Below are 27,453 nucleotides of genomic sequence, written 5' to 3'. Positions count from 1 at the left end.
GTCTTTTTGGGTCGGAGTCTATCAGCCTGCCACATTGAGACTTGGCAATATTTGCCCACTCTTCCTTGCAAAAGCGCTCCAAATCTGTCAGATTGTGAGGACATCTCTTGTGCACAGCCCTCTTCAGGTCACCCCACAGATTTTCAACTGGATTTAGGTCTGGGCTCTGGCTGGGCCGTTCCAAAACTTTTTGGGGGTCATTGTCATGCTGAAAGATGAAATTCCTCTTCATCTTCAGCTTTCTAGCAGACACCTGAAGGTTTTGGGCCAAAATTGACTGGTATTTAGAACTGTTCGTAATTCCCTCCACCTTGACCAAAGCCCCTGTTCCAGCTGAAGAAAAACAACCCCAAAACATGATGCTGCCACCACCATGCTTCTCCGTGGGTCTGGTGTTCTTTTGGTGATGCACAGTGTTATTGTTGTGCAAAACATACCTTTTGGAATTGTGGCCAAAAAGTTCAACCTTGGTTTCATCAGACCATAACACATTTGTGTAATTGTTTTGTTTTTTTTCCCCAATAAAATATTGTGCTCACAAAATGTTTCAGCCTGTCTGAAGTAAATGTTCATGTTCGCAGATGACACGACCGTGGTCGGACTCATCTCGGGCAAGGAGGTTGAGCTGGCATACAGGGACGAGGTGGAGTGGCTGTCAGAGTGGTGCAAAGTCAACAATCTGCTCCTCAATGCCACCAAAATAAAGGAGCTGGTTATTGACTTTAGGAAAAACAAAACTGATGTCCAGCTACTCATCATCGGCGGGCCCAGTGTGGAGAGGGTCCTGGTGTTCAGGTTTCTTGGCATTGAGCTGGAGAACAACCTAACCTGGAGTGCCAACACCAAGGAGCTGCTGAAGAAGGCACAGCAGAGACTGTACTTTCTGAGAATCCTCAGAAAGAACTGTCTCCCCCAAAATCTGCTCCGGGCCTTCTATCACTGCTCCATAGAGAGTGTGCTCACATACGGACTGTGTGTATGGTACGGCAACTGCACATCCTCAGAGAAGAAGGCGCTCCACAGGGTAGTTAGGGCAGCAGAGAAAACAATAGGCTGCCCCCTCCCCACCCTGGAACAGATTTACACCTCTGGATGCTGCAGGAAAGCAGTCAGTGCGTTTACATGCACATAGAGAGAATCGAATTTCTGCCGTTGCTCGACTGAAATCGAAGTTCAAAATGCCATGTATACACCTTAATTCGGCTGAAATTGAACCGAACTTGATTTCTCGGAATCGAGCTACGCGACCTAGATTATGCGATTTCTGCCGAGCTACTTAGTGCATGTATACCCTATCGAGCTACGTAGTCGAGCTACTTACTTCAGCACTGCCCCTTCCGGGAGTGACGAGACCACAAGCGGGAAACACAACAGCCTCGGTCGGCATGACAACGGCATGAATCTTTTCTTTTTGTGGCATTGTTTGCACTGTTAAAATTTAGCTCACTTACTGTATCACCAAATACATCTGTACAGCTGTTGCATAGCTGTGAATTGTGTACATAAACAAGTCATTGTATTTGTGTGTGTGTGTGTGTGTGTATATGTCCAACATCTGAAGAATGTCAATAAAAACAAAATAACTAAACTTTTTTGTGTGTTTATTAAGACATAAGTTAAATTGTAAGCAAAAAAAATATTTTTTGTAAGCAAAAAATGGACTTTAGAAAAATATACAATTGTGCAAAATAAGTTGTCTTACAAAACAGTGGTCTGCGCAGGACACTTTGTAGCCATACAGTCTGTTAGAGCAAGCCTAACAGCTTGAGCACGGAACTGCCAGTGTTGCCAGATTGGGCGGTTTTAAGTGCATTTTGGCGGATTTGAACATGTTTTGGGATGGAAAACGTCAGCAGTATCTGGCAACACTGCTGATAACTTTGTTTATACTCTTGAATAGCTCTTCTTCATGACGACAACCGGAAGTGTACCAACACGATGGGGCGTGTAGCGCCACCTGTGGCTCGGGTGCACAATGTACCTCACACAGCTCGATTTCCTTGTGTTCATGTAGGATTGGATTTCTCTGGCACCCCTGCTGGGACCCTTAGCTCGATTACCGACAGTAGCTCGATTTGGATGTGCATGTAAACGTATTGAGTGGACATTTCAAAAGACTCTTCACACCCCGGTCATTCACTACGTTTACATGCACATAGAGAGAATCGAATTTCTGCCGTTGCTCGACTGAAATCGAAGTTCAAAATGCCATGTATACACCTTAATTCGGCTGAAATTGAACCGAACTTGATTTCTCGGAATCGAGCTACACGACCTAGTTTATGCGATTTCTGCCGAGCTACTTTGTGCATGTATACCCTATCGAGCTAGTTGTCCAGCTACTTCCGGAAGTGACGAGTGACGAGACCACAAGCGGGAAACACAACAGCCTCGGTCGGCATGACAACAGTAGTAGCAAGCAGCAGAAGAGGTCAGGAGGAACAAACGAAGAAGAGAAAATGGCGATGCAGAGCTCTCTGAAGTGTGGGTGGAGCACAGAGGACGGCAGGACAAAGCTTCTGGTACTAATAGGCTTTTTATTGTCAGACTTTTCAGTTTAACAGCCTACTTTTATTCTTGAGAGAAGCGCACGCGCGCTGTGTTCTAGTCCCGGGATGAGCTGTCCCCTCTGCTCTCCCTCTGCCTCCTTAAATAGGGCGCGGTTACTGGGAAGACACACAAACACAGGTTAATTACCGTCAGGTGTACCGTCGTTCTGCCACTCACTTTCCCTGGCTCCGCCCTCCTGTCACAGACCGGCGCTTGACCACGCCCCCACTGCCACAGGCAAGCAGAAACGTGCACTTCTGGAGCAATGAGGAGACAGAGTTCATGCTCATTCAGCTTAAGGAGTTGAATATATTAAAATTCATGGACGGGAGAAAAACGCGCAATGGAGAACACGGAACTGATAACTTTGTTTACACTCTTGAATAGCTGTTCTTCATGACGACAACCGGAAGTGTACCAACACGATGGGGCGTGTTGCGCCACCTGTGGCTCGGGTGCACAATGCACCTCACACAATAGCCCGATTTCATTGTGTGCATGTAGGATTGGATTTCTCTGGCACCCTGCTGGGACCTTCAGCTCGATTACCGACAGCAGCTTGATTTGGATGTGCATGTAAACGTAGTCATTGTCTCTTCCAGCTTTTGTCATCAGGCAAGAGATACAGAGCAATGAAAACCAGGACAAAACGCCTAAAAAACAGCTTCTATCCCAAAGCAATCATGGCTTGAAACTCAAATGTGCAATAGAACTATTCTTGGCCCTATCCCAATGTGCATATCTCATTCATTATCTCTAGCCGCTTTATCCTGTTCTACAGGGTCGCAGGCAAGCTGGAACCTATCCCAGCTGACTACAGGCGAAAGGCGGGGTACACCCTGGACAAGTCGCCAGGTCATCACAGGACTGACACATAGACACAGACAACCATTCACACTCACATTCACACCTACGGTCAATTTAGAGTCACCAGTTAACCTAACCTGCATGTCTTTGGACTGTGAGGGAAACCGGAGCACCCGGAGGAAACCCACGCGGACACGGGGAGAACATGCAAACTCCGCACAGAAAGGCCCTTGCCGGCCACGGGGCTCGAACCTGGACCTTCTTGCTGTGAGGCGACAGCGCTAACCACTACACCACCATGCCACCCATATAGAACCAATACAATACAATTCCGTTTATATTCCGTTTATACTATTTTACCAGTGCAATTCTGTATACTTTACTATTTATTTTTATGCTTTATTTATTCTTATTTTTTCTATAACTCATAATGAGTCAACAGCACCTTCAATTTCGTTGTACCTTTGAAAAAGTGACAATGACCATAAAGACTTATCTTAAAGTTTTACTCATGCACATGTAGTGTAAGTGTGCACATAAAGCCCAAGCAAACACTAATAATTAATACCAACCACATACCAGGAGGATTTTAGTGTTCAGAAGAAAACTGTAAAAGGTTCAAGTGTTTATGACCCTAGCATTCTTTTATTTTAGTTTTATCTCACAAATGTATCAGAAATCCACCTGAAATGATTGCAATGTTGATTAGTCACTAAGAAAAACAGTTTTCAGAAGTGGCTGTCCATGTGGTGCCGGTGGGATGACACTGAGGGTGTAGAACTGCACACTGATGGTATGGCACCTGACGGCCACCGTAGGTTCTAAGACACGCTCGGAAAGGGAGGGATGCAATCTGGAACCTCGCCGCTAGATGCTATTAAACCCTGCATACAGGTTCGCGGTGGATTCGGAGCAACTCCGCAGCCTGGTTTCAGTGGCGCGCGCGCCGGAGCGATCAGGATCACCAGCTGCAGTTGTGAGAGAAACCCAGCGCGATGCTGGCTGGAGGGCGCGTGACCCGCCGGTTTGTCCTCCGGGGCCGAGTTTCGTGTGGATTCCTTCAGACCCCGGTCCCGCCGGAGGGAAAGCGGCAGCAGGAGGGATATGGGACAGCTGAGGTGAGTTGGGGCTGAAGTTCAGGGAATCCAAGGAGTTGTCTGAAAGTGTGCGAGGTGGAAACAGTGCTGAAGGCTTTTACCGGTTAACCGGGTTATCTGGTAACTACCATGGTTTCGTGGAAGCTGAGAAATAATTTGTGCAAGATTTAAGAACGGCAGCACGGGTGTTACTTCCGAGCCTTGATGACAACAACCGATAAACGCTCCGCGAGTGCGGCGGCGGGTTTGTTTGTGCTTCGGTGCGGCGGCGGCAGCGCTGCGCGTGAGAAGCGGTGCAGCGGGTTGCTGTGCGGTGGCCGATCACGCGCGAGGAACGCGGCGGCGGCGGCTGTGAAGAGCGCGAGAGCAGAAACGGGCTTGTTTTCAGACACAGGAGAAAGTGGATCATTTAAAGCGTCAAATTAAGATCCTCTTTCATCTCTGTCGGTCTCTCTGTCTATCCCTGTGTCTCACAATGTCTGTCTGTCTGTCTGTCCCTCTCTCTCACTCTTTGTCTGCCTCTCTGTCTGTCTGTCCCTCTCCCTGTCTGCCTCTCTCACTCTGTCTGTCCCTGTCTGCCTCTCTCATTTTAAATAATTTTTGATTTTACTTATTTTACATTTTAATGTGTCAGCCCTGTGATGACCTGACGACTTGTCCAGGGTGTACCCCGCCTTTCGCCCGCACTCTAAAAAATAATGGGGCCAGTACCGGTTCTTCAGGGCGATGCCATAGAAGAACCTTTTTCAGGGCTTCAAAGAACCGTTCATGCAACAGTTCTTTAAAGAACCATTTAAGCCATTTGTTTGAGCAGTGAAGACAGATGTAAACATAGCCTATGTGCATTGACCAGCAAATAGTAAGAAAATGCCAGGCTCTGAAGAACCATTTCCAATGTGAAGAACCTTTCGCATAATGTAATGGTTCATCACAGAGTTTTGACTCTCCATGGAACCATCCAGAGATTTGAAGAACCACTGAAGCACCTTTATTTTTTAGAGTGTAGTCAGCTGGGATAGGCCCCAGCTTGCCTGTGACCCTGCAGAACAGGATAAAGCGGCTACAGATAATGAGATGAGATTTTATTTTCATAAATAAAACTTGCAGTCCTATTCTTGCATAGTTCATATCAAAAGATATGACTTACACATATGCGTGCTTGCACACACAAAAGCAGAGGCTTTACTATAATTACTGTAATTATATCTCAGTCACAGACTAGTTTCTCACAGTGACTTGCAGCCCTGATCATAAATAAAAAGCACATATCTACGTTTGAGGTAATGAAAGTTTTTGAGTGTACGTAATTGTCTAGAAGCCAAAAAAAAAACCCTTGATGGGCTGCACTGGTTGAACAAATGAAAGTATGGAGCAATGGATGCTTTTTGCACTAATTTGTCCCATCATGCAGTAAAACAGTGCAAGGAGATAACAGATGATGCGTCTCAAAATAAACTTTTTCAACTGTTCGTTAAAGGACCCATGGCATGGTGGTTTGTTGATGCTTTAAACGGGCTCGTGGAGGTTTCCGGATGTTATATCTGCAGCCTTTCTTGAAATGAACCCTCGGCACGTAGATATAGCCTCCTGGGAGAAAGCCCCATTTCAGCCCTTTTCCCAGTGCGTCGTTTTGCTAATGAGAAGCATGGAGGCGGGGAAGGGTAGAGGGTGGGCCATGGGGGGAGGGGCTTGACCAAGCTGCGGGCATGCTACCTGTGTGTGAACAGTAGCAATGGCAGGTCAAGCAACAGTCCAAGCTTTCGCTTTTGACCCGGAGTCCGACTTCACAAGTCTAAATAAGGGAGTGGGAAAATGTGTGTACAACACTAGTAGTATAGTGTTTGCGTGTACACACATACTCGCTGCTATCAGCGCCTGTAGCCACGCTGCTAAGACAAAACCCCGTTCTCCCTCGGACTCCTTTCGTAAACTCAACGTGACACAGAGAATGAGAGTGTTCGGAGTGGTAGTTTACGAACGTATAATACCCTAGGCTTGAACACGCACTCCATAACCAAAGAGGATAGAAGCAGCAACTACAGCAACATATCGCTTATCCAACAGAAGACATGCATTGCGGAGCAATAGTCAAACATAAGCTCATAAGTTACAGTCAATTTCCAGACTAAACTCAGTTTAACAGAGCATGCTGCATGCTTTTTGGTTTTGTAGCGCAGAGTACCTGGCTAACTGCAGGAAGCGGTTAGCTGCACAGCTAATGTAGCCATTGCAAGGCTAACGCACCGATTTTAAAATACGGCAAAAAGACTTAAGTTGTACACTTACTTGTTCGGTGTTTGTGGCTGATGTGGCAGGGATGCTTGGTACGGACCCAGGCTTCAGTGACAGTTGATGTGCAAAACCTGCCCTGTACTGTCCCAAGTTGTGGAAACATTCATCAGGAAAATGCTTCTGACAAACATACACCGTCTTAGGTAGACTCGACAGCATATTATTGGAGTAAATAAAATTAAGCCACTGCATCTTCAGGGGCTCTCCCGTCGGCAGTAAAAACAGACTCCTTTCTGTGTTGTCACATCCATGTACAGCGCAATTTCCATGTTTCGCTCGCTTAGGTGGTGCCATGTTGTTGTGTCCTCTATGGTCTCCTCACTACAAAATTGAAGTGACGTATCTATGGTGGCAACTTTTGAGCTGGGCGGGCAATCCATACAGTGGGTGGGAATCCAGAGGGGGGGCGTGAGGATCATCTCCCTTGCTGACGTAGTAAAGGGAAGAGCCTATCAACGCGCCGTTTTGACGCGCCGTTCTCAAATGTTGACACATGTTGGGCATAGTTTGGTTTACACATTATGACATTTCTAGCCACTGGGGTGACTTAAGAAGGTCAGAGGAACTCATTTTAACATTAAAAAACCTCAGAAAGTGAAAATTTCATGCCATGGGACCTTTAATGTTAAAGTGATTGATATGCTAAAATGGCTGAAGGTCTGATTCAGATTATGTAGTTTGGTTTTTGGGTAAAATCTGTCACCATAGTGCTGAATTTCCACTTTTCAGATAGAAACAAACTTTGCTAGTATTTAAAAAAAAAAAAAAAAACTATCCAAACTTGTGCTACATATTACAAAGTTATTTGGGTTAGTTAACTAGCGAGCTATTAGGAATGGCTGAAGCATATGGAGGTGTTTCCAAAAGTCACTGAAGATCAATGAAAGAATGGATGCCAATGTCTGTGTTGTATGCTTATAAATCTGATTTCCCTTAAAGCTACAATGCGTATGCTTGTTTTCTTAAAATTTGGAGTTTGAGACAAGAGAACACACTATGATAAGATGTTCCTGAGCTACTGTGAGTTTCCCTGATGGTCCTGAATGAGTAATTCAGTCAGCATCATGTCAGGCAGATCTGATCAGAATTTGTCCAACATCATTAAGCTCTAACAGGAAAAAGCCAGCAGTCAGTCAGAGCGAGAATCAATATTATACTATGAGCTTGTGAATGGAATTTTAGCTTTTTTTTTTTTCTTGCTCGCTAATTTAGACAGTCAGCTAATTTATCCTCATTGTGGAATTTGTATCAGCTAAATGTTGTTTAGCTACACATAGCTGGCTGGTGAGTAACAGGAGGTGTTTGTGTGATGTGTTTGTATTTTAAACTTTATGTTGGGTGTAGGGATGTGCATTTCCATCACTGAGGCTGATACGATGCATATCTTGATGCTTTACACGTTACGATAAATATAAATCAGCTCCTAATGTGATACGATAAGATTCAGCCCTATTGCGATGCAGTGCGATCCGACACCATTTCACTGAACACAATGCAATTCAACACGATGCGATGCAAAAGAACATGATGTTACACAATTCAATGTGGTACAGATCATTTGATTTAATTTCTTTGGTTTTTCTTAAGCAGACAGCAAATCATAAATTAACTAAAAAATCAGATTTTAGCCAATGCAGAGATGTTCGTAACGATGCATCCCAAATAGTATCCAATGCACATGGGGCAATTGCATTGTGAACTTTTCTGCTGGTGCACTGATGCAAATCAGTGAATCTTACCATCACTAGTTGGGTGAGATTGGATGATTCCTGATGTGTGTTTGCCCTGGTGCCATTTTGAAAGGCTAGAAAACAAAATGCACTGAATAAATAGAAAAATGCACAGAAAACACAGATTCGGTAACAAAAATATACACATTGGAAGCTGTCCAAGCTGATAGTGTTAACTCCACTGATGGCTAGCTAGAGGTAGTGGTCTAGTTCACATCAATCACCTTGGCACTCGCAGCCATGAGATTAATCTGCACAGGGGACGGTGCACAGCACAGTACCAAATACTCTTCTGTGAATCGATTGCAGTAGCGTTTTTCTATAAACATTACATCCTGTCGCCTCAAGTTCAAAATGGTACAGTATTTGAGTATATTATATGGACACGAGTGTTTTACTGGGAAATACACCACTCGTATTTTTCATATGAACTACATCCGGGACATGGAGAACCAAAACTGTGGTATAAATCTCTATATGTCACTTGTGAGGAAATCTTTGAATTGTTTTGATAAATTTGGGTACTTTTTGTTTGTGAATGTGTCTGTTTAATAAAATGAAAATCACACGTTGGCTTGAAGATATGAAGTTTATTATTGGGGGGATTTCTAAACCATTAACATACATCTGTAACTTGTCATTTCAAACCGGTACATTTCCAAGCAATATGAAAATAGCAAAAGTAATTCCATTGTATAAATCTGGGGACAAATACAACTTCACAAATTACAGACCTGTTTCTTTACTTCCTCAAGTCTCCAAAGTTCTTGAAAAACTATTCAATAACCGATTAGATAAATTTATTGAAAAATACAAACTACTCAGTGATGGTCAATATGGATTTAGAGCAAATAGATCAACAGAGATGGCACGATTGGAATCAAAGAAATCAGTAACTCTGTAGATGATAAGAAATATGTCGCTGGGATATTTATTGATCTTCAAAGAGCTTTTGATACTATTAATCATGATATAGTAATAAGATGGAACAATATGGGATAAGAGGAGTTGTATTAAATTGGATAAAAATTTATTTGAGCAACAGGACACAATTTGTGAAGTTGGGTGACTTTGTCTCAACTCGTTTGAATATTGATTGTGGTGTCCCTCAGGGGTCAGTATTGGGTCCTAAACTGTTTTATTCTTTATATTGATATGTGCAATGTATCAAAGATATATATTTAAGATGGTATTATTTGCAGATGACACAAATGTTTTGTTCTGGAACAAATTTACATGAGTTAGAAAACATAATCTCTTCAGAATTGTGCAGGTTAAAAAGTTGGTTTGATCGAAATAAATTATCATTAAATCTGTCTAAAACAAAAATCATGTTGTTTAATAATTATAAAATAAATAGGGCAATAAATGTACAGGTAGATGGTGTTGACATTGAAAGAGTTTCTAATAATAAATTTCTTGGGGTAATAATAGATAATAGAATTAATTGGAACTCACATATAAAATACATACTAATTAAACTATCAAGAAGCATATCTGTGTTGAGTAAAGCTAAGCATATCCTGGACTATAATTCACTCCGCATTCTTTACTGTTCCCTGGTTTTACCATACTTAAATTACTGCTCAGTGGTGTGGGGAAATGCGTATAAATGTTCACTTCATGCAATAACTATACTTCAAAAAAGAGCTATAAGAATAATTCATAGTGCTGGTTACCGAGATCATACTAATTCACTGTTCTTAAATTCAAAATGTTTTAAAATTCAGGGATATTTATAGAATATAAAACTGCCTTAGTAATGTACAAAGTAAGGAATTATAAAGTACCAAGGAATATCCAAATAATGTTCTCGGATAGAGAGGGGGGCTATAATTTTAGGGGGAGATTGAAATTCGCAGTCCTAGGACAATGTTAAAAATGTTCAGTATCTCTGTTTGTGGAGTAAAGCTATGGAACAGTTTGAATGTGGAGCTCATGAAATGTACAACTATAAACCAGTTCAAAAAAAGGTATAAGGAACAGATCTTTGAGGTATAGGGAGGAGGAATTACAATAACATGCTATTGATAATATGTGTATATATGTGGGTATGGGTACATACGGATATATCATATAGGAAGTGAGTATTTTTGTGTGTGTTTTTATATATATATACACACAATATATATAAAAATATATACACATATATATATATATATATATATATGTGTGTATATGTATATATGCATAGCATAAGTATTTGTATATACAGGGAGTGCAGAATTATTAGGCAAGTTGTATTTTTGAGGATTAGTTTTATTATTGAAAAACAACTATGTTCTTGATGAACCCAAAAGACTCATAAATATCAAAGCTGAGTATTTTTGGAAGTTGGAGTAGGGCTTTCTTAGTTTTAGCTATCTTAGGAGGATATCTGTGTGTGCAGGTGACTATAACTGTGCATAATTATTAGGCAACTTAACAAAAAACAAACATATACCCATTTCACTCATTTATTTTCACCAGGGAAACCAATATAACAACTCAACATTCACTAATATACATTGCTGGCATTCAAAAACAAAAAAAAAAAAAACAAATCAGTGACTAATATAGCCGCCTTTCTTTACAAGGACACTCAAAAGCCTGCCATCCATGGATTCGGTCAGTGTTTTGATCTGTTTGCGATCAACATTGCGTGCAGCAGCAACCACAGCCTCCCAGACACTGTTCAGAGATGTGTACTGTTTCCCCTCCTTGTAGATCTCACATTTGATGAGGGACCACAGGTTTTCTATGGGGTTCAGATCAGGTGAACAAGAAGGCCACGTCATTAATCTTTCTTCCTTTAGACCCTTTCTGGCCAGCCATGCTGTGGAGTACTTGGATGTGTGTGATGGAGCATTGTCCTGCATGAAAATCATGTTTTTCTTGAAGGATGCTGACTTCTTCCTGTACCACTGCTTGAAGAAGGTGTCTTCCAAAAACTGACAATAGGACTGGGAGTTGAGCTTGACGCCATCCTCAACCCGAAAAGGTCCCACAAGCTCATTTTTGATGATACCAGCCCATACCAGTACCCCACCTCCACCTTGCTGGCGTCTGAGTCGGACTGGAGCTCTCTGCCCTTTGCTGATCCAGCCACGAGCCCATCCATCTGGCCCATCAAGACTCACTCTCATTTCATCTGTCCATAAGACCTTAGAAAAATCAGTCTTGTGATACTTCTTGGCCCAGTCTTGACGTTTCATCTTGTGTGTCTTGTTCAGTGGTGGTCGTTTTTCAGCCTTTGTTACCTTGGCCGTGTCCCTGAGTATTGCACACCTTGTGCTTTTTGACACTCCAGTGATGTTGCAGCTCTGAAATATGGCAAAACTGGTGGCGAGTGGCATCTTGGCAGCTTCACGCTTGACTTTCCTCAGTTCACGGGCAGTTAGTTTGCGCCTTTTTTTTTCAACGCGCTTCTTGCGACCCTGTTGACTATTTTGAATGAAGCGCTTGATTGTTCGATGGTCACGCTTCAAAAGCTGGGCAATTTTAAGAGTGCTCCATCCCTTTGCAATATATGTCACTATTTTTGACTTTTCTGAGTCCGTCAAATCCCTCTTCTGACCCATTTTGCCAAAGGAAAGGAAGTTGCCTAATAATTTTGCACACCTGATATAGGGTGTTGATGTCATTAGACCACACCCCACCCCTTTTCATTACAGAGATGCACATCACCTGGTATGCTTAATTGGTAGGAGGCTTTCAAGCCTATGCAGCTTGGAGTAGGCCAACATGCATAGAGAGGGTAATGTGGTCAACATACTCATTTGCCTAATAATTCTGCACTCCCTGTATTTGTTTTGGGCGATATTATACCATGTTGGTATGTTGGGTGTGTTTTTGCTTTCTTTTGTGTATATATAGTTTATTATGGTGGAAAGTGATGTTTGATTAACGGTGGTATAGAGGGTTAGGATTTGATGTTATTTACTTCTTCCTAATCCTTTCCGAACATTATTGCCTTGTGGCTATGCTATTCTGTTTGACAATATTTTGATGATTGCATATTTTAATTTTATTTATTTGTTTGTTTGTTTTTATATCTTCTTTGCTGTTCAGAATAAAGCAATCAATCAGTCTTCTCGTGTTGAAAAACTCATTTTTCAGACCAAATACATTGTGGATCTGAGTTAAATATTTAAATAATATTGGCTGGCTTTGAGTGGTATATCAGATATATTCCATTCAGCTAGCATGATACTGAACAAGTCGAAGACGAGTTCAAAATCATGCAAGCTGAATGGAATGTATCTGATGTACCATGAGTAAAAGCCATTATTATACTTTCCTTTCGTGTGTTCAGTGCATCTTTCTCTTTCAAAATTCTCTCAAAATCATCTTCTGTATTTAATGAAGCAAACCTGACAGCCATGTTTGTTTACAAATTGTCACAATCTCTCACTAGAGTGGAAGTTTTACATCTCAGACTTGACATGTCTTGACAACCATGCAATATCGTAAACCATATTCAACACTCCTTCTCCACTGGGTAGAGTGACGTAATACACACAGGATAAGTGATGTGCTGACAATATTGCATGCTATCAAACTAAACGAATGAAACCCACTAGAAGGGAATAGAACACGTTTTTATTCCATTGAAAATGTGGCATGTATGTATAATAATTCACGATATTTCACTCCGATGACATTACTCCCAGTGTTTTCCTGCTGACTAGACATGCGTTGTCAAATTGGCAAACCGGTTCAAATTTAAAATTCTTTTGATTAACTTGCTTTTTAGGGCGGCATGGTGGTGTAGTAGTTAGCGCTGTCTCTTCACAGCAAGAAGGTCCGGGTTCGAGCCTCGTGGCCGGCGAGGACCTTTCTGTGCGGAGGTTGCATGTTCTCCCCGTGTCCGCGTGGGTTTCCTCCGGGTGCTCCGGTTTCCCCCGCAGTCCAAAGACATGCAGGTTAGGTTAACTGGTGACTCTAAATTGACTGAGTGTGAATGGTTGTCTGTGTCAGCCCTGTGATGACCTGGCGACTTGTCCAGGGTGTACCCCGCCTCTTGCCTGTAGTCAACTGGGATAGGCTCTAGCTTGCCTGCGACCCTGTAGAACAGGATAAAGCGGCTAGAGATGAGATGAACTTGCTTTTTTTTTGTGTGGATGTGTCCAAATAATATAAAGAACATTACACGGTTGCGTGAAGATATGAAGTTTATCCTCTCGTGTTGAAAATATTTTCACTCATTCGCTTCACTCACTCGTGAATATGTTCACCACGCGAAGATAAACTTCATATCTTCACGCAACCGTGTCATATCCTTTATACATCAACCCTTTTGTATACGGGTCATTGGACACAAGATCAACAGACAGTAAAACATGATTAATCTGCACTGCATGTGTCAGTCACTCAGTTTGCATTGTGTATTTAGAGTTAAAAAGTCTCTGTGCTCACCCTGCCTGTATATGTTGCATTCAGCATGTTCTGTACAGGGTTTCAAAGGGCTTCTGAGATTGAGGTATCTGTAAACGGGCTGATAAATCAGTTTCAGGGATCAAAGGTCAGTTTTCAGTTCCGAGAGTACACATTTTGTGTTACAACTCTGTGTGTGTGTGTGTGGGTGGCGTTAGTGATGATACCACTTAATGAATTACTTATTTCTCCATAAACATTAAGTGGAATACAGCCAATAAAATGGTTCAGGAAAAATGTTCCTTTTGTATTACCTTAGTTCATTGTATTTTTCTTCTTCTGGCTGCTCCCAATTAGGGGTCGCCACAGCAGATCTTTCGTCTCCATTCCCTGTCTTCCGCATCCTTCTCTACCACACCTGCCACTTTCATGTCCTCTCTCACCACATCCATGTATCTCCTCTTTGGCCTTCCTCGTTTTCGTGTGCCTGGCAGCTCCATCCTCAACATTCTCCTTCCAACGTGCTCTGCATCTCTTCTCAGGATGTGCCCATACCATCTCAGTCTCATCTCTCTTAGCTTAATTCCCAAGCTCTCCACATGTGCTGTCCCTCTGATGTGCTCGTTCCTTATCCTGTCCAACCTCCCATCGCAAACCTTAACATCCTCAACTCCGCCACCTCCAACTTTGCCTCCTGCCTCTTCGTTAAGGATACGGTCTCCAATCCATACATCACAGCTGGTCTCACTACCATCTTATACATCTTACCTTTCACTGGGACTTTCCTATCACAAGTGACTCCTGAAATCCTTCTCCAACTGCTCCACCCTGCCTGCACTCTGTTTCTCACCTCACTATCGCAGCCCCCATTTTCCTGCACAGTTGACCCCAGATACTTGAATTCACCAACTTTCTTTACGTGTACTCCTTGCATGTTCACTACATCTTTCGATTACGTTCATTATGTCTTGTTAGTTTTTTTCTTTTTTATCAGACATCTAATTTTTTAGGTTTGTTTACCTGACATGTTTCGACGTACGACTGTCGTCTTCCTCAGAGTGTCACCGGATGTTATTGGTGACGCATCTTTTATCAGCTGATGTTTCCGAAGGCGTGGCCTTCCTGTCTGGATTGACGGGTCGGTCACGCCTTCTACTGTCAGTTCGTCCCCTGCAAGATGGCACTCCAGGTATGGGAGAGCATGTATGCTCCCTCAGCTCGGTTGATGGTCCTCGGGCTTCGCTTACGGATCTCTATGGCCTCCCTGATCCAGCGCTGATGTTTATTATCTTCTGTGCGGATGACTCTGGCATTCCCCCAGTCCATAACATGATTTTTCCCTTTTACAATGATCTGTTATGGCTGACTTATAATTTTCCTGTTGTGCCTTTTCTTTTATTGTTCAGGTTTGTCTTGTAGCTGTCTCCTTTTCGCACTCTTTCTTATGTTCGTTTTTTCTTGTGTTGAAACTCCTTCCTGTCTCCCCGATGTAAGTTTTATTGCATAATTGGCATGGAATCTCATATATGGTGTTGCATCTGTTGTCCGGATGTATTCTGTCTTTGGGATGAACCAGGATCTGACGGAGTGTTGTGTGTGGTTTGACAGGTGTGTTAATGTTGTATTTCCTCATTGCTCTTTGAATGCGTTCCGTTATTCCTCTGATGTATGGTAATGTCACTACTCCCCTGTGTTCTTGTTTGTTGGTTTGTTTTTTCTCTTTCTTCTGTGTTTTATTGTTTTTGACCTGTTCCTCCCCTTTGGATATTGCCCATTGTGGATATTGACATGCCTTCAGTGCGTGTTGTATATGTTGTTCTTCCTGTTCTTTGTCCTGTGCATCTGTAATTATTGCTGCGCGTTCATGCAATGTTCTAACTACTGATATTTTGTGCATTATGGGATGTTCGGAAGTCCAGTTTAAATATTGGTCGGTGTGTGTGGGTTTCCTGTGTACTTTTATTTTGATATCCCCCTCTTCTGTGTGATGTATTTTTAAGTCCAAAAATGCTATTGACTGCTCCGTTTCCTCTTCATGTGTAAATTTTATATTGCCGGTATTGTCTATAGTATTGAGATGGTCGGTGAGTTGTTGAGTGTGTCCCCTCTTTACTTTTTCCAATATGTCGTCCACATACCGTTTCCAGAGTGTTGGCCTGTATTCCACTGGTATTGTAGTGAGTGCTTTCTGTTCCAGGTCTTCCATGAAAAAGCCGCACATGATGGCTGATAGTGGGTCTCCCATGGCAAAACCTTCCTTTTGTCTGTAGATTGTATTCCTGAACTGAAAGTATGTGGATGTGGCGATGAATTGAAGGAGCTGAATGTCTTGTACGGTGAGGTTTGTGCGTTTCTTGAGCGTCCTATCTGTTTTTAATTTGTCTTGTACTATCTGTATGGTGGCTCCCGTGGGTGTTCTGGTGAAAAGAGATATGACATGTGAAATGAAAACTTCGTCTTGTTGCATTTTTATGTTTTTTAGTTCTTCTGCCAGTTGTTTTGAGTTTTTGCAGTGTTGGTCTGCGAGTCCTAGTAATGGTTTAATTATTTCGGTGAGTGCTTTTGATAAGTTGTATGTAACTGAACCAATGCTATCTACTATGGGGCGTAATGGTGTTCCTGGTTTGTGTATTTTTGGTGTGCCGTAAATCCTGGGGATGACATTGGCTGTGGGTACTAAATGATTATATGCCTGTTTATCTATTTTATTTTCATCGAGTAGTGGTTTGAGTAATGCTTTTAGTTTCTTTTTCTTGTCTTCTGTTGGGTCTTTTCTTAATATCTCGAAGGCATTGTCACTGAGTAATTCCCTCATTTTGTATTCATATTCTTCGGTGTCCATGATAACTACTGTTCTGCCTTTATCTGCTGGGAGGATTGTGATGTCTTTATTTTTTGCTAACGTTTTCATGGCTTTGGCTTCCTGTTTGGTGATGTTACTGGGTGGTGGTTTGGCCGTTTTCAATATACCAGCTATTGCGTTTCTTAGTGCTGCTTTTTGTCCCTGATCCTGTATTTTCTCACATGCTAATTCAGTTGCCAGAATGAATTCGTCGTGTGGTATGTTGTTCGGTGTGACAGCGTAGTTGAGTCCTTTTGCTAATATACTGCGTTCTGCTTGTGAGAGTTTGTACCTTGATATGTTGTGAATCCATTTTTCGTTGATGTGTGCGTGCTCCGGTTCTGCCTTCTTTTTCTGTGCAATGAGTCTGTCCAGTTTTCGGATTTGTCGGGTTTTTGTCTCTGTGAATTCCTGCTCGTGTATGTCTACCAAATGTCCGTGTATTGCTATTTCCATTTCCTTGTTTTGGGGAAACCGGCGTTTGAAAGTTTCCGTCTCCCTATGTAGTTCTCTATTGATATTCTTGAGTTTGTCAGTTGTGCACCGTATCCGTTCTTTTACCAGAGTCATCCGCACTTTCCTGATCACCTTTTCCGCATTTCTGGTTGGAATCGGGTTCTTGATGTTCAGGCTGGCTGGTACGACTTCCTCATCCCGGCAGCGCAGATTGAACCTCAGGTGATTCCTGTAGCGTGCCCGTTTCCGTGTCAAACTTTCAAGGCGGCGAAACTCCTTGATGCTTTCATTTCCATAACTTATTCTTAATCTTTCGATTACGTTCATTATGTCTTATATTGAATATTGTTAGTTTTTTTTCTTTTTTATCAGACATCTAATTTTTTAGGTTTGTTTACCTGACATGTTTCGACGTACGACTGTCGTCTTCCTCAGAGTGTCACCGGATGTTATTGGTGACGCATCTTTTATCAGCTGATGTTTCCAAAGGCGTGGCCTTCCTGTCTGGATTGACAGGTTGGTCACGCCTTCTACTGTCAGTTCGTCCCCTGCAAGATGGCACTCCAGGTATGGGAGAGCATGTATGCTCCCTCATCTCGGTTGATGGTCCTCGGGCTTCGCTTACGGATCTCTATGGCCTCCCTGATCCAGCGCTGATGTTTATTATCTTCTGTGCGGATGACTCTGGCATTCCCCCAGTCCATAACATGATTTTCCCTTTTACAATGATCTGTTATAGCTGACTTATAATTTTCCTGTTGTGCCTTTTCTTTTATTGTTCGGGTTTGTCTTGTAGCTGTCTCCTTTTCGCACTCTTTCTTATGTTCATTTTTTCTTGTGTTGAAACTCCTTCCTGTCTCCCCGATGTAAGTTTTATTATTAACATGTCAGGTAAACAAACCTAAAAAATTAGATGTCTGATAAAAAAGAAAAAAACTAACAATGTTCACTACACTCTTGTAGAGTAGACGTAAAGACCTTAGTCCATTGTATAATTGTTCAAAAATAACAATAGAATGGGTATAAACTCCAGAGCAACAGATATTATAGAAAGATGTATACACATATACGCAACACACTTTCAGTACGTCAGATTTTGCCATTCCTCTGTATTTATCTAAATATCGTTTTTTAAAAATAAGCATCATACATGTACAAGGAATGTGCTGTGAGAAAATGGCTGTCCTGTCACTGTCTTTGTCTTTGTCCATCCAGGCAGGTCTGAAGCGAACCCCTCTCTATGAATTTCACAGAGCTCATGGGGGTAAAATGGTGGAGTTTGCAGGATGGAGCATGCCTGTGCAGTACACAGAAAGCCACATCAACTCGCACCTCCACACACGCCAACACTGCTCCATCTTCGATGTCAGCCACATGTTACAGGTCTGTGGAGATTGAGTCCATACTGAGTCCACAAGGAAATCTGAAAATGCTTTTTTCATGTTTTGGCCACATTTTTAGCCACAGTATGCACAATGACAATAGAATAATATAAATTGGCATTCGGCAGGCATGTATGATCTTTCGCGGGTTTTTTTGTTTTTTTAAGGTTGGTGTTTTTGGCTACACCCAACATCTGTTCAACTGTGACACGGAGTGTAAATCTCATATAATTGTGTGCCATCAGCTTGTTTCATGTATTATTTCTCCACAATGCAATGTGAACGTGTTTTCAGATTTATCCACTTTAGAGAGCTGACCTAAAAAGATGCATTTTCACGTTTCACTACGTTCGGGTGGACCAGGCCTGAGTGTATGTCAGCCATACAAATGTTACTCAGCATGCAAACTAAACTAACTCTCTGCATTTCCTTTCATCATAATTGTCCTTAGGCATTCTATAAGCCTGCTTGTGTCTTATTGCCTCTAGACCAAAGTCCATGGGAAAGACCGAATAAAGTTCATGGAGTCCTTGATTGTTGGTGATATTGCAGAGCTGAAGGACAACCAGGTGATCACACAAGTGCACACACTTACCCTTTAATTTGGTTAAATAATTATTTCTTGATTTGTGGTTGTGCGTGCATGAATCTCAAGTGAAGTGCTCTCCAAAGCAGAATTTGTGTGTGTCATTATGGTGAAATGCAAAGAAATGGTAGACGAAAGCACATAACATGGCCTGTCAGTTAAGTTTATGCAAATAAGAATAAACAGTAGATTTGCTTCAGGCAGTTTATACTTAGGCAAACATTAGTGTCTGATGTGTGTTTCTAGGGCACCCTGTCTCTCTTCACCACTGATAAAGGGGGCATCATAGATGACCTGATAGTGACGAAGACAGATCAGGGTTATCTGTATGTGGTGTCCAATGCTGGCTGTGCAGACAAAGACTCTGCTCGTATGGAGGTAAGTCTTTGAGAGAGACAAGAGTTAGGAGGGACACTGTTGGGTAAAATCTCCTCTAGACTTGAGCTGATCTCAACTTTTACCTTCATACCAGCTGGATTCGGTTTGAATGTTTTTTAAGGGTTTCCTGACTTTAGGGGTAAAAATTTCTGTTGCCAAAAAAGGCATATTTAACCATACACTTGAAATTAAAGACTTGCCATTTTCTAATGATCATTTGTTTTGGGGTGATGTGTTTTTAAAAAAAAAAAAACTTTGGTCAGACGCCTTAGTCTGCACTAATGTGGATACTTTTTTTTTTTTTTTTTTTAAATATCTTATTTATTTTGCTTATTTCCAGTGGACACTCCTTTTTGAATCTTCATTTTATAGTCGAGGCATCTGGGAGCACCTTTTCTCACTGTTGTGTGGACATGATAAGAAAACGTACTCGTTTCAAAAACACTGACGTCATGTGATCGCGACAATTCCAAAATGGCAGAAACATTGTGATGCTGATTTCTGTGTTCGGGTTTTAATTTCATGGTTGACTTATTTTATTTTTTCTAGTATAGTAAATGACATGGGGGCGGCACGGTGGTGTAGTGGTTAGTGCTGTCACCTCACAGCAAGAAGGTCCGGGTTTGAGCCCCATGGCCAGCGAGGGCCTTTCTGTGTGGAGTTTGCATATTCTCCATGTGGGTTTCCTCCGGGTGCTCCGGTTTCCCCCACAGTCCAAAGACATGCAGGTTAGGTTAACTGGTGACTCTAAGGTGGTGTTTACATTAGACCGTATCAGCGGATCATCAGATTAACGTTTTTAAAACGATTCGTGTGCACACAGCAACGCCAATACACGATTCGCGTGCACACAGCAACGCCAATACACGGATATGCTAATCACATGACTAATTAGACGTCACGTCACATGATCCCAGTGCATATCGGGCATGCGCAAGTCACTCACCACTTACAAGTGGAAGGATGGCAAGCGAACACCTTCTCCAGCAGATAAACACACCTGGCTATAATGAATTTAATTTAAGGACTAATGACTCTTCTGAGGAAGATTGGAGTCTCAGTCGAAACTATCAAGCAGGTAAAGAAACATCTCCTACACTGTCCAAAGATAAGAAAATATTGAACACATCTAAACTTATCAATCCATCACTCACTTCAAAAATTGTAAAACTTATTAAACCTATATCCTCCCATAATTTTTGTTCAATTGACACAATGTGCAAGAGCATTTTCAGACTGGACTACTATGCAGATTTTTGATTAATCAAAATTGAGCCTGGAGTACATCAAAATGTTTGACTGTAAATGGAACATATACTAGAATGTATATGAAAATGAATAAAAGTAAATGTTAATGTTGTAATGACGCCAAAAACAATGAGAGAAAATCTCTTGCGATGGTGATCTCGTCAAGATGGCAGCGGTTACACTTCGGTTAAACAGCAAAAAGAAACCTACAATACTAGTAACAAAACAATGCTAACTGCATAGATTAAAAAAGTGGCTATGAACAGACAACAGTACATATCACATATCATATTACGGCAGGAACAAGCAGTAGTAACATCCATGACCTTACACTTAAAGCTCGACAAAGGAAAAACTTGACAGCAAGCTAATTAGCATTTGTTACCGGCTACAGTCAGTACTCTGCACGTTAAAAGTGGGTCAACGTTGTAATGACATAACGTTACTGTACAAGCAGTGCTTATTTAACGGTAACAAACTTAAGCCCTATATGTTGAAATTCCTATCTTATTTGTTCGTTAATTTATCACACAGTCTTACCTCAGTCAACTTCTTCCCTCCTTCTGTGAAAATTCAACGTCTCAGACACAAACACAAGTGGGCGGGGGATGCGTTTGATTAAGTCTCCAGGTTGGCTGGTGATAGATTGGTGTCATTATAGCACGTCAGAGCGGTTCATGCCAGGCTCGAGTCCGATCCACCACTGATGAGTTGTCCAATAAGAATCCAGAATGTCATCAAAAGACGTTTTTTGTTTTTCTTTTTCTCAATAGACGCAGGTGATGTTAAAGCCTATTGGCAGTCACGAGGCAGACTACAAAACTGCAAAACCGCAGGGCATCAAGGCCACTGTGGCCTTACGGCAGATATTTTTTTCCAAGGGCACAAGGCCAAATTGAGAGGGCACGAGGGCCATGGCCCTCATGAAATTCCTGCCCTGGTTCTGTCATTTTCATGTTTCACTGTGGCCAGGAAACGGACTGAAACTCTTAACGTGGTCAAAACATTAAAAATATTTGTTTGTAAATTCCCTGAAATGATTGTGTCCGGGGCCAGTAGCAGTGCTGTGTACACTTAATGGACACTACTTTACTTTATCTGCCTTTAAAAAAAAAACAAAAACAGAAATGCTGCTGTGCCTGATATACCAGCACTAATCCTGAAGGGATTGTGGTTAGCTTTGCTGGTTCTTTTACCTCTTTCCTTTTTGCTGCTGTTTTTGTAGGCCAAACTGCAAGAGTTTAAAGCTGCAGGTCATGCTGTCGATTTGGAGTATTTGGAAGAGAGCTTGATAGCTATACAGGGTGAGACTGAGTGGTATACACAAACTGAATACAGTGCATAGTTTTGCGCATGAGTATCACACATACAGCTGTGTGTACAGATAATCACACAAGCAAGCATTTATGTGCATATTTTATTGTATTTCTCTGCTTGCGTTTGTGTTTGTAGGTCCATCAACAGCACGGGTGCTGCAAGAGGGTGTGTGTGATGATCTCAGCAAGCTGACCTTTATGACCAGTGTTTTGACCCCAGTGTTTGGCATCCAGGGTTGTAGGGTCACTCGCTGTGGATACACTGGGGAGGATGGTGTTGAGGTGTGTTATGCAAACATAAGAATAGAAGCTGCAGTAATGAGGTTACTTGATTTTGGGGGAGGTATGGTATTGAATCTCATAGGATTTGAAAAGTGCATATGGCCATTACGTAGAGTATGTCACCAGTGTATTGTCATATTCAGAAATCGAACATTGTGTATGCAGCCATATTAGATGGAAAGTAATATATATTTGTATATACTGTATCTTCCGATATACACATTTTACGTTGTTTACAAATGCGTCTGTCAGATATCAGTTCCAAGTGGGAGTGTGGTAGAGTTGATGGAGAAACTACTGGTCAATAGTGAGGTGAAACTGGCTGGCCTTGGTGCACGTGACAGCCTTAGACTGGAAGCAGGGCTCTGTCTCTACGGCAACGACATCGATGAGACTACGACACCTGTGGAAGCGAGTCTCGTATGGACTATAGGTGTGTCTTCATAGTGCATACTGAATGGAATGAGTAACTGTGCGAATATCTGTACACTCTGGATCTGTCTACTTTATGTGCGTTACATTTATAAATATGCTGGTTAAAGTTTAATGTTGTAAGTGTGATGTTTGTAAATGTAAACAAGGTACTCAGGGTCAGGTTGGGTTTGCATACATGCTGAGGAGTGTTTTCATCACACGTGAGGGGAGTGTGTGTGTGTGTGTGTGTGTGTGTGTGTGTGTGTGGTGTGTCTTGGCCAGGCTTTTTTTTTTTTTTTTTTTTTTTTTTCTTCCCTTTAGCATGAAAAACATAATAAAGGATTAATTGTTTCACAGAGATCATTTCTTTAATGGTTTAAAGTGACATGAACTTAACATTATGCTGTATATGATTGTAGGTAAGCGCCGTCGGCAGGCGAGGGATTTCCCTGGAGCTGATGTCATCATTCCACAGATCAAAGCGAAGACTCAGAGGAAAAGAGTGGGACTTGTGTCCAGTGGCCCACCAGTACGACAACACGCCCCTATCCTCAACCCTGATGGCAAAATTATAGGTAATATGAACACGCAATAATTATGGTCGCCATTTATTTATTTATGGAACTATGACGTCTCTTTCAGTTATTGTAGTTGCTGTTAATAGGCTTTTAACTACAGGAAGAAGACTAATCAGTATTTGTCAACTGACATAAGAACATAGCTACCCAAACCCCAAATGGCGGCCTGCGAGCCAGGTCCGGCCTGCAAGAGCCAAACGTCTTGCCTACGCCAACCCATTGGCACTAAGACATCGGTCCTAAAGCGTTTAATAGAGTGTGCAAAATTTTGAAATGGTGCCTGTTGCTGCTCTACTTTATTTTGACCTCATCACACACCATACACTTGATCCCCGACCTACGCTGTAACATGCACACAGATATCAGAAGACGTGCGTGCTTTCTGTCGTCCTCGACTTGCAAACTAAAGCTGCCTGTCATCTCCACCTATTATTACCAGTAAATAACCGATAGTCATTAACTGTCCTAAACCAAGAGTATTATGGCCTGCGCGATAAAGGATACTCGGTCCTTTCCTGCTGTGTGCTACTTGCTGTAATTGTTTTTTGCTAGTAGAGGAACAGTAAATAACAATGTTTCTGGTCTGAGTCAGATATAAAAAGGCGTGCGCGTGCCAGGATGCTAATTTTTCAGTGTTGGTAGGTGTGTGAGTGTTTAACTCTGGACATTTTAGCCCTTGGCTTAGAATGCTTGACATATAATTTAAAAACTAATTAGGGAACTCTGACACAGCTGGTGCTAAAACAAGTCATTTACGACACTCCTGTATGAATTATTATTGCTAATTTCTTGCCACTACGCTTTAAAATCTTTAATGAACATAACCATGTATTAATTCAGGCATGTATTCACTTCAGATACATTCACTTAGTCAAGCTACAGTTTGAGGAGTTATTCATTCTTTTCAAATATTTATCTCTACACTTTTTTGTCTTCAATAATTTATCATTTCATTTCCGCCCCCCCCCCCCCCCCCCCCCCCCCTTTTTTTAATAATAAAGGTGAGGTCACCAGTGGATGCCCTTCTCCCTGCCTAAAGCAAAATGTTGCCATGGGTTATGTGGACACAAGCTTCAGTAAAATAGGAACACCTGTTCAGGTAGAGGTGAGGAAGAAGATGGTACCGGCAGTGATCAGCAAGATGCCATTTGTCCCGACAAACTATTATACTGGATAGTAAAGTAACCATGGACTGATCAAATCATTTATTACGTCAGGGAAACATTTCTGACCATTTATAGCAGTTAGTTTGACTGCCGCAAGGTTATAGAGTGAAATTAATTTACTAATGGAGAGTGAAATACACTTTTTTTTTTTTTTTTTTTTCCTGTATTTTTGTTTTTAAATTCAAATACATTATTGCTGAATTGCATCAATAGGTGGAAGTCTGGAGTATGTCATGTTTTATATTCCAAAACAAACACACTTGCATGCTTTTATACTGTATGTAATAATTGTTTTCATACTGTAGTCATTTGTTATCTAGAGGTCCCTCTCGGCTTATTGTTTGCTGAATAATACTGACCAACATGTAGGCTACTAAGCTTACTAACAAGAATATGAATACATGTACTCTGCTTTAGCTATGTCCCTTTATTTGTGTTATTGTAACACATGCCTGCACTATAACACAGTAATTATAATTTTAACAATGTCAAGTCTCTCTTGCTACTGTCAAGTTTGTACTTCAAAATATTAGTTTTGGTTTGCACTGTGTTGAATTTGGTACGTTTTGAACTTTTTCCCATCTTTTTTTCTTTTATTTTGTTATTCTAAACTGTGAATCCAAACAAGGAGACCAAAATTTCAATGGAAAATTGTGCTGTTTTTTTAACACTTTTTTTTTTAATTTATAATAATTCTTATTCAACTCTTAAACAGCTAAGAGTACGTCTTATATTTTTAGATTTAAGACCAAGAGAAAAAGTTATTTTGTGTTTTTTAATATTATTAATAAACTGACATGGTGATTGTGTTTGTGGTGTTTACATAAACTGACTTTTCAATCATTTTTTGACAATTTAAAACCTCCTATAATCTAAACATTACAACTTTCAGATGATGGACAAACTCAGCATTTGTATAATTAACTGAAGGATCTAACTTGCGTCATGGTTTAAATACTCCATTGCTAATGTGAAAAATGTATTTCGTAACAAATCGCTCACTAAGACGGTTAGATTCAATTGTGGCTGTGGAATTTAAATGTTGGAAGAGATAGCAGACTTGACAAGCAGAATTCTGATGGTTCAAACCATGTTAAAACCTGTAGATCCAAACAAAGAAGGATTTGCTGACATTTCTTGTGAATTTCAGGTTGTCCATGACAGTTTGTGAAGCAGTCTTTTAGTTAATTGGCTGCTCTGGTGCCAGGAAAGTTCTTTCAGATCCAGCAGGGCCTACAACATATAAGAGCAAGAAAGAAGTTTGATTCAAGATAGTACATGTCTGTATTTTTTGTAGAAATGGGACAAAGGAGCCCAATTGTGAGATTAGAGTCTCATTCAAGAGATAGGAAGTTATGAGTTCAGGGGACAGGTGGTGCAGGATCATAAATGCAGTGTTGCGTTGGAGGAGTCTGTATGAGAGTGCGTGACAAGAAGAACAGTTTACTATTGTCTGCTCACTAATTTTTTTTTTTTTTTGGGGGGGGGGGCAAAATCTCTGGCAGCCTGAAGCGTGGGTGATAGCATTTTTTTTTCAATGTTGAAACATTTAATTTCATTATTCTTCAGCCATTTTTGGTCTACAGCATTTCTGTACATGTGCCTAAGACTTTTGCACAGGACTAGCAGTATAAATTTGTTTTTTAAAAAAAAGAGCCTGTGCAAAAATAGCAGATTGTAAGATGTTGTAAAAGCAATGCTTAAAGATCAATAATGAATACAGTCCCCTAGTTCAATCCTGAGCTTGGACTACTGTCTGTGTGGAGTTTCATGGTCTCATGTCGATTTTCTCCGTGTTCTCCAGTTTCCTTCTGCCAAAATATGCCAGGTGGATTGTCGAAGCTAAACTGCCTCTAGGTGAGAATGTGCATGCATACGTGGCACACTCTGGCATCCTGTCCAGGGTACATTCCCACCACAAACCAACCATCCATCATTTCTAGCTGCTTATCCTGTTCTACAGGGTTGCAGGCAAGCTGGAGCCTATCCCAGCTGACTATGGGTGAGAGGCGGGGTACACCCTGGACAAGTCACCAGGTTATCGCAGGGCTGACACAAAGACAACCATTCACACCCACATTCACACCTATGGTCAATTTAGAGCCACCAATTAACCTAACCTGCATGTCTTTGGACTATAGGGGAAACTGGAGCACCCAGAGGAAACCCACGCAGACACGGGGAGAACATGCAAACTCCACACAGAAAGGCCTTCGCCGGCCACTGGGCTCGAACCCAGGACCTTCTTGCTGTGAGGCGACAGTGCTAACCATTACACCACCGTGCCGCCCTCACCACAAACCAAACCAGGTAAAGAAAATACTGAAGGTGAATGAATGAAACTGCTTCAGTTCAAAGCTTTTGGGATGGAAGACAGCAGTATGTGAAGTTCCTCAACAAAGTGTCCGAGTTGACCTGGTGGACCATCTGTAACCTGAATTGGATGATATTCAGAAAGAATGCTACTAAATGAAGAACAAAGATATATGTGTGTATGATAGTGGTGGTGGGGGTTTGTTTTATTAAATATTACATATTAAACCTGTTCTCCCACTTCATCCGGTTTAGCGGGAATGTAGGCCGACAATTAAACATTATTATTATTATTTTTAGCCTGTAGGGGGAGTACAACTTATCATCTGACTGGTAGAAACAAAACCTGGAGAAATAACTTGTCAACGGATTGCATGAAATGAGCTTGTGTATAAACGTCTCATTTCATCTCATTATCTCTAGCCGCTTTATCCTTCTACAGGGTCGCAGGCAAGCTGGAGCCTATCCCAGCTGACTACGGGCGAAAGGCGGGGTACACCCTGGACAAGTCGCCAGGTCATCACAGGGCTGACACATAGACACAGACAACCATTCACACTCACACCTACGGTCAATTTAGAGTCACCAGTTAACCTAACCTGCATGTCTTTGGACTGTGGGGGAAACCGGAGCACCCGGAGGAAACCCACGCGGACACGGG

General features: G+C 41.6%; 1 protein-coding gene across 1 annotated transcript; it reads left to right on the top strand.

The window, feature by feature from the left end:
* The first annotated feature begins 4,227 nt into the window (after window positions 1-4,227).
* On the top strand, window positions 4,228-25,260 carry amt (aminomethyltransferase). The gene is made up of 9 exons (XM_060932165.1): window positions 4,228-4,475; window positions 18,345-18,512; window positions 19,000-19,080; window positions 19,344-19,475; window positions 21,949-22,027; window positions 22,176-22,321; window positions 22,574-22,754; window positions 23,155-23,310; window positions 24,315-25,260. The coding sequence occupies exons 1-9, from the start codon at window positions 4,353-4,355 to the stop codon at window positions 24,488-24,490; spliced, it is 1,242 nt and encodes a 413-aa protein (XP_060788148.1). The 5' UTR covers window positions 4,228-4,352; the 3' UTR covers window positions 24,491-25,260.
* Window positions 25,261-27,453: the final 2,193 nt, after the last annotated feature.

This window comes from Neoarius graeffei, chromosome 10, assembly GCF_027579695.1.
Source record: "Neoarius graeffei isolate fNeoGra1 chromosome 10, fNeoGra1.pri, whole genome shotgun sequence".
NCBI lineage: Eukaryota > Metazoa > Chordata > Actinopteri > Siluriformes > Ariidae > Neoarius > Neoarius graeffei.
Note: the sequence above shows the minus strand (reverse complement) of the source record. Positions and strands in the feature narration are given on the sequence as shown.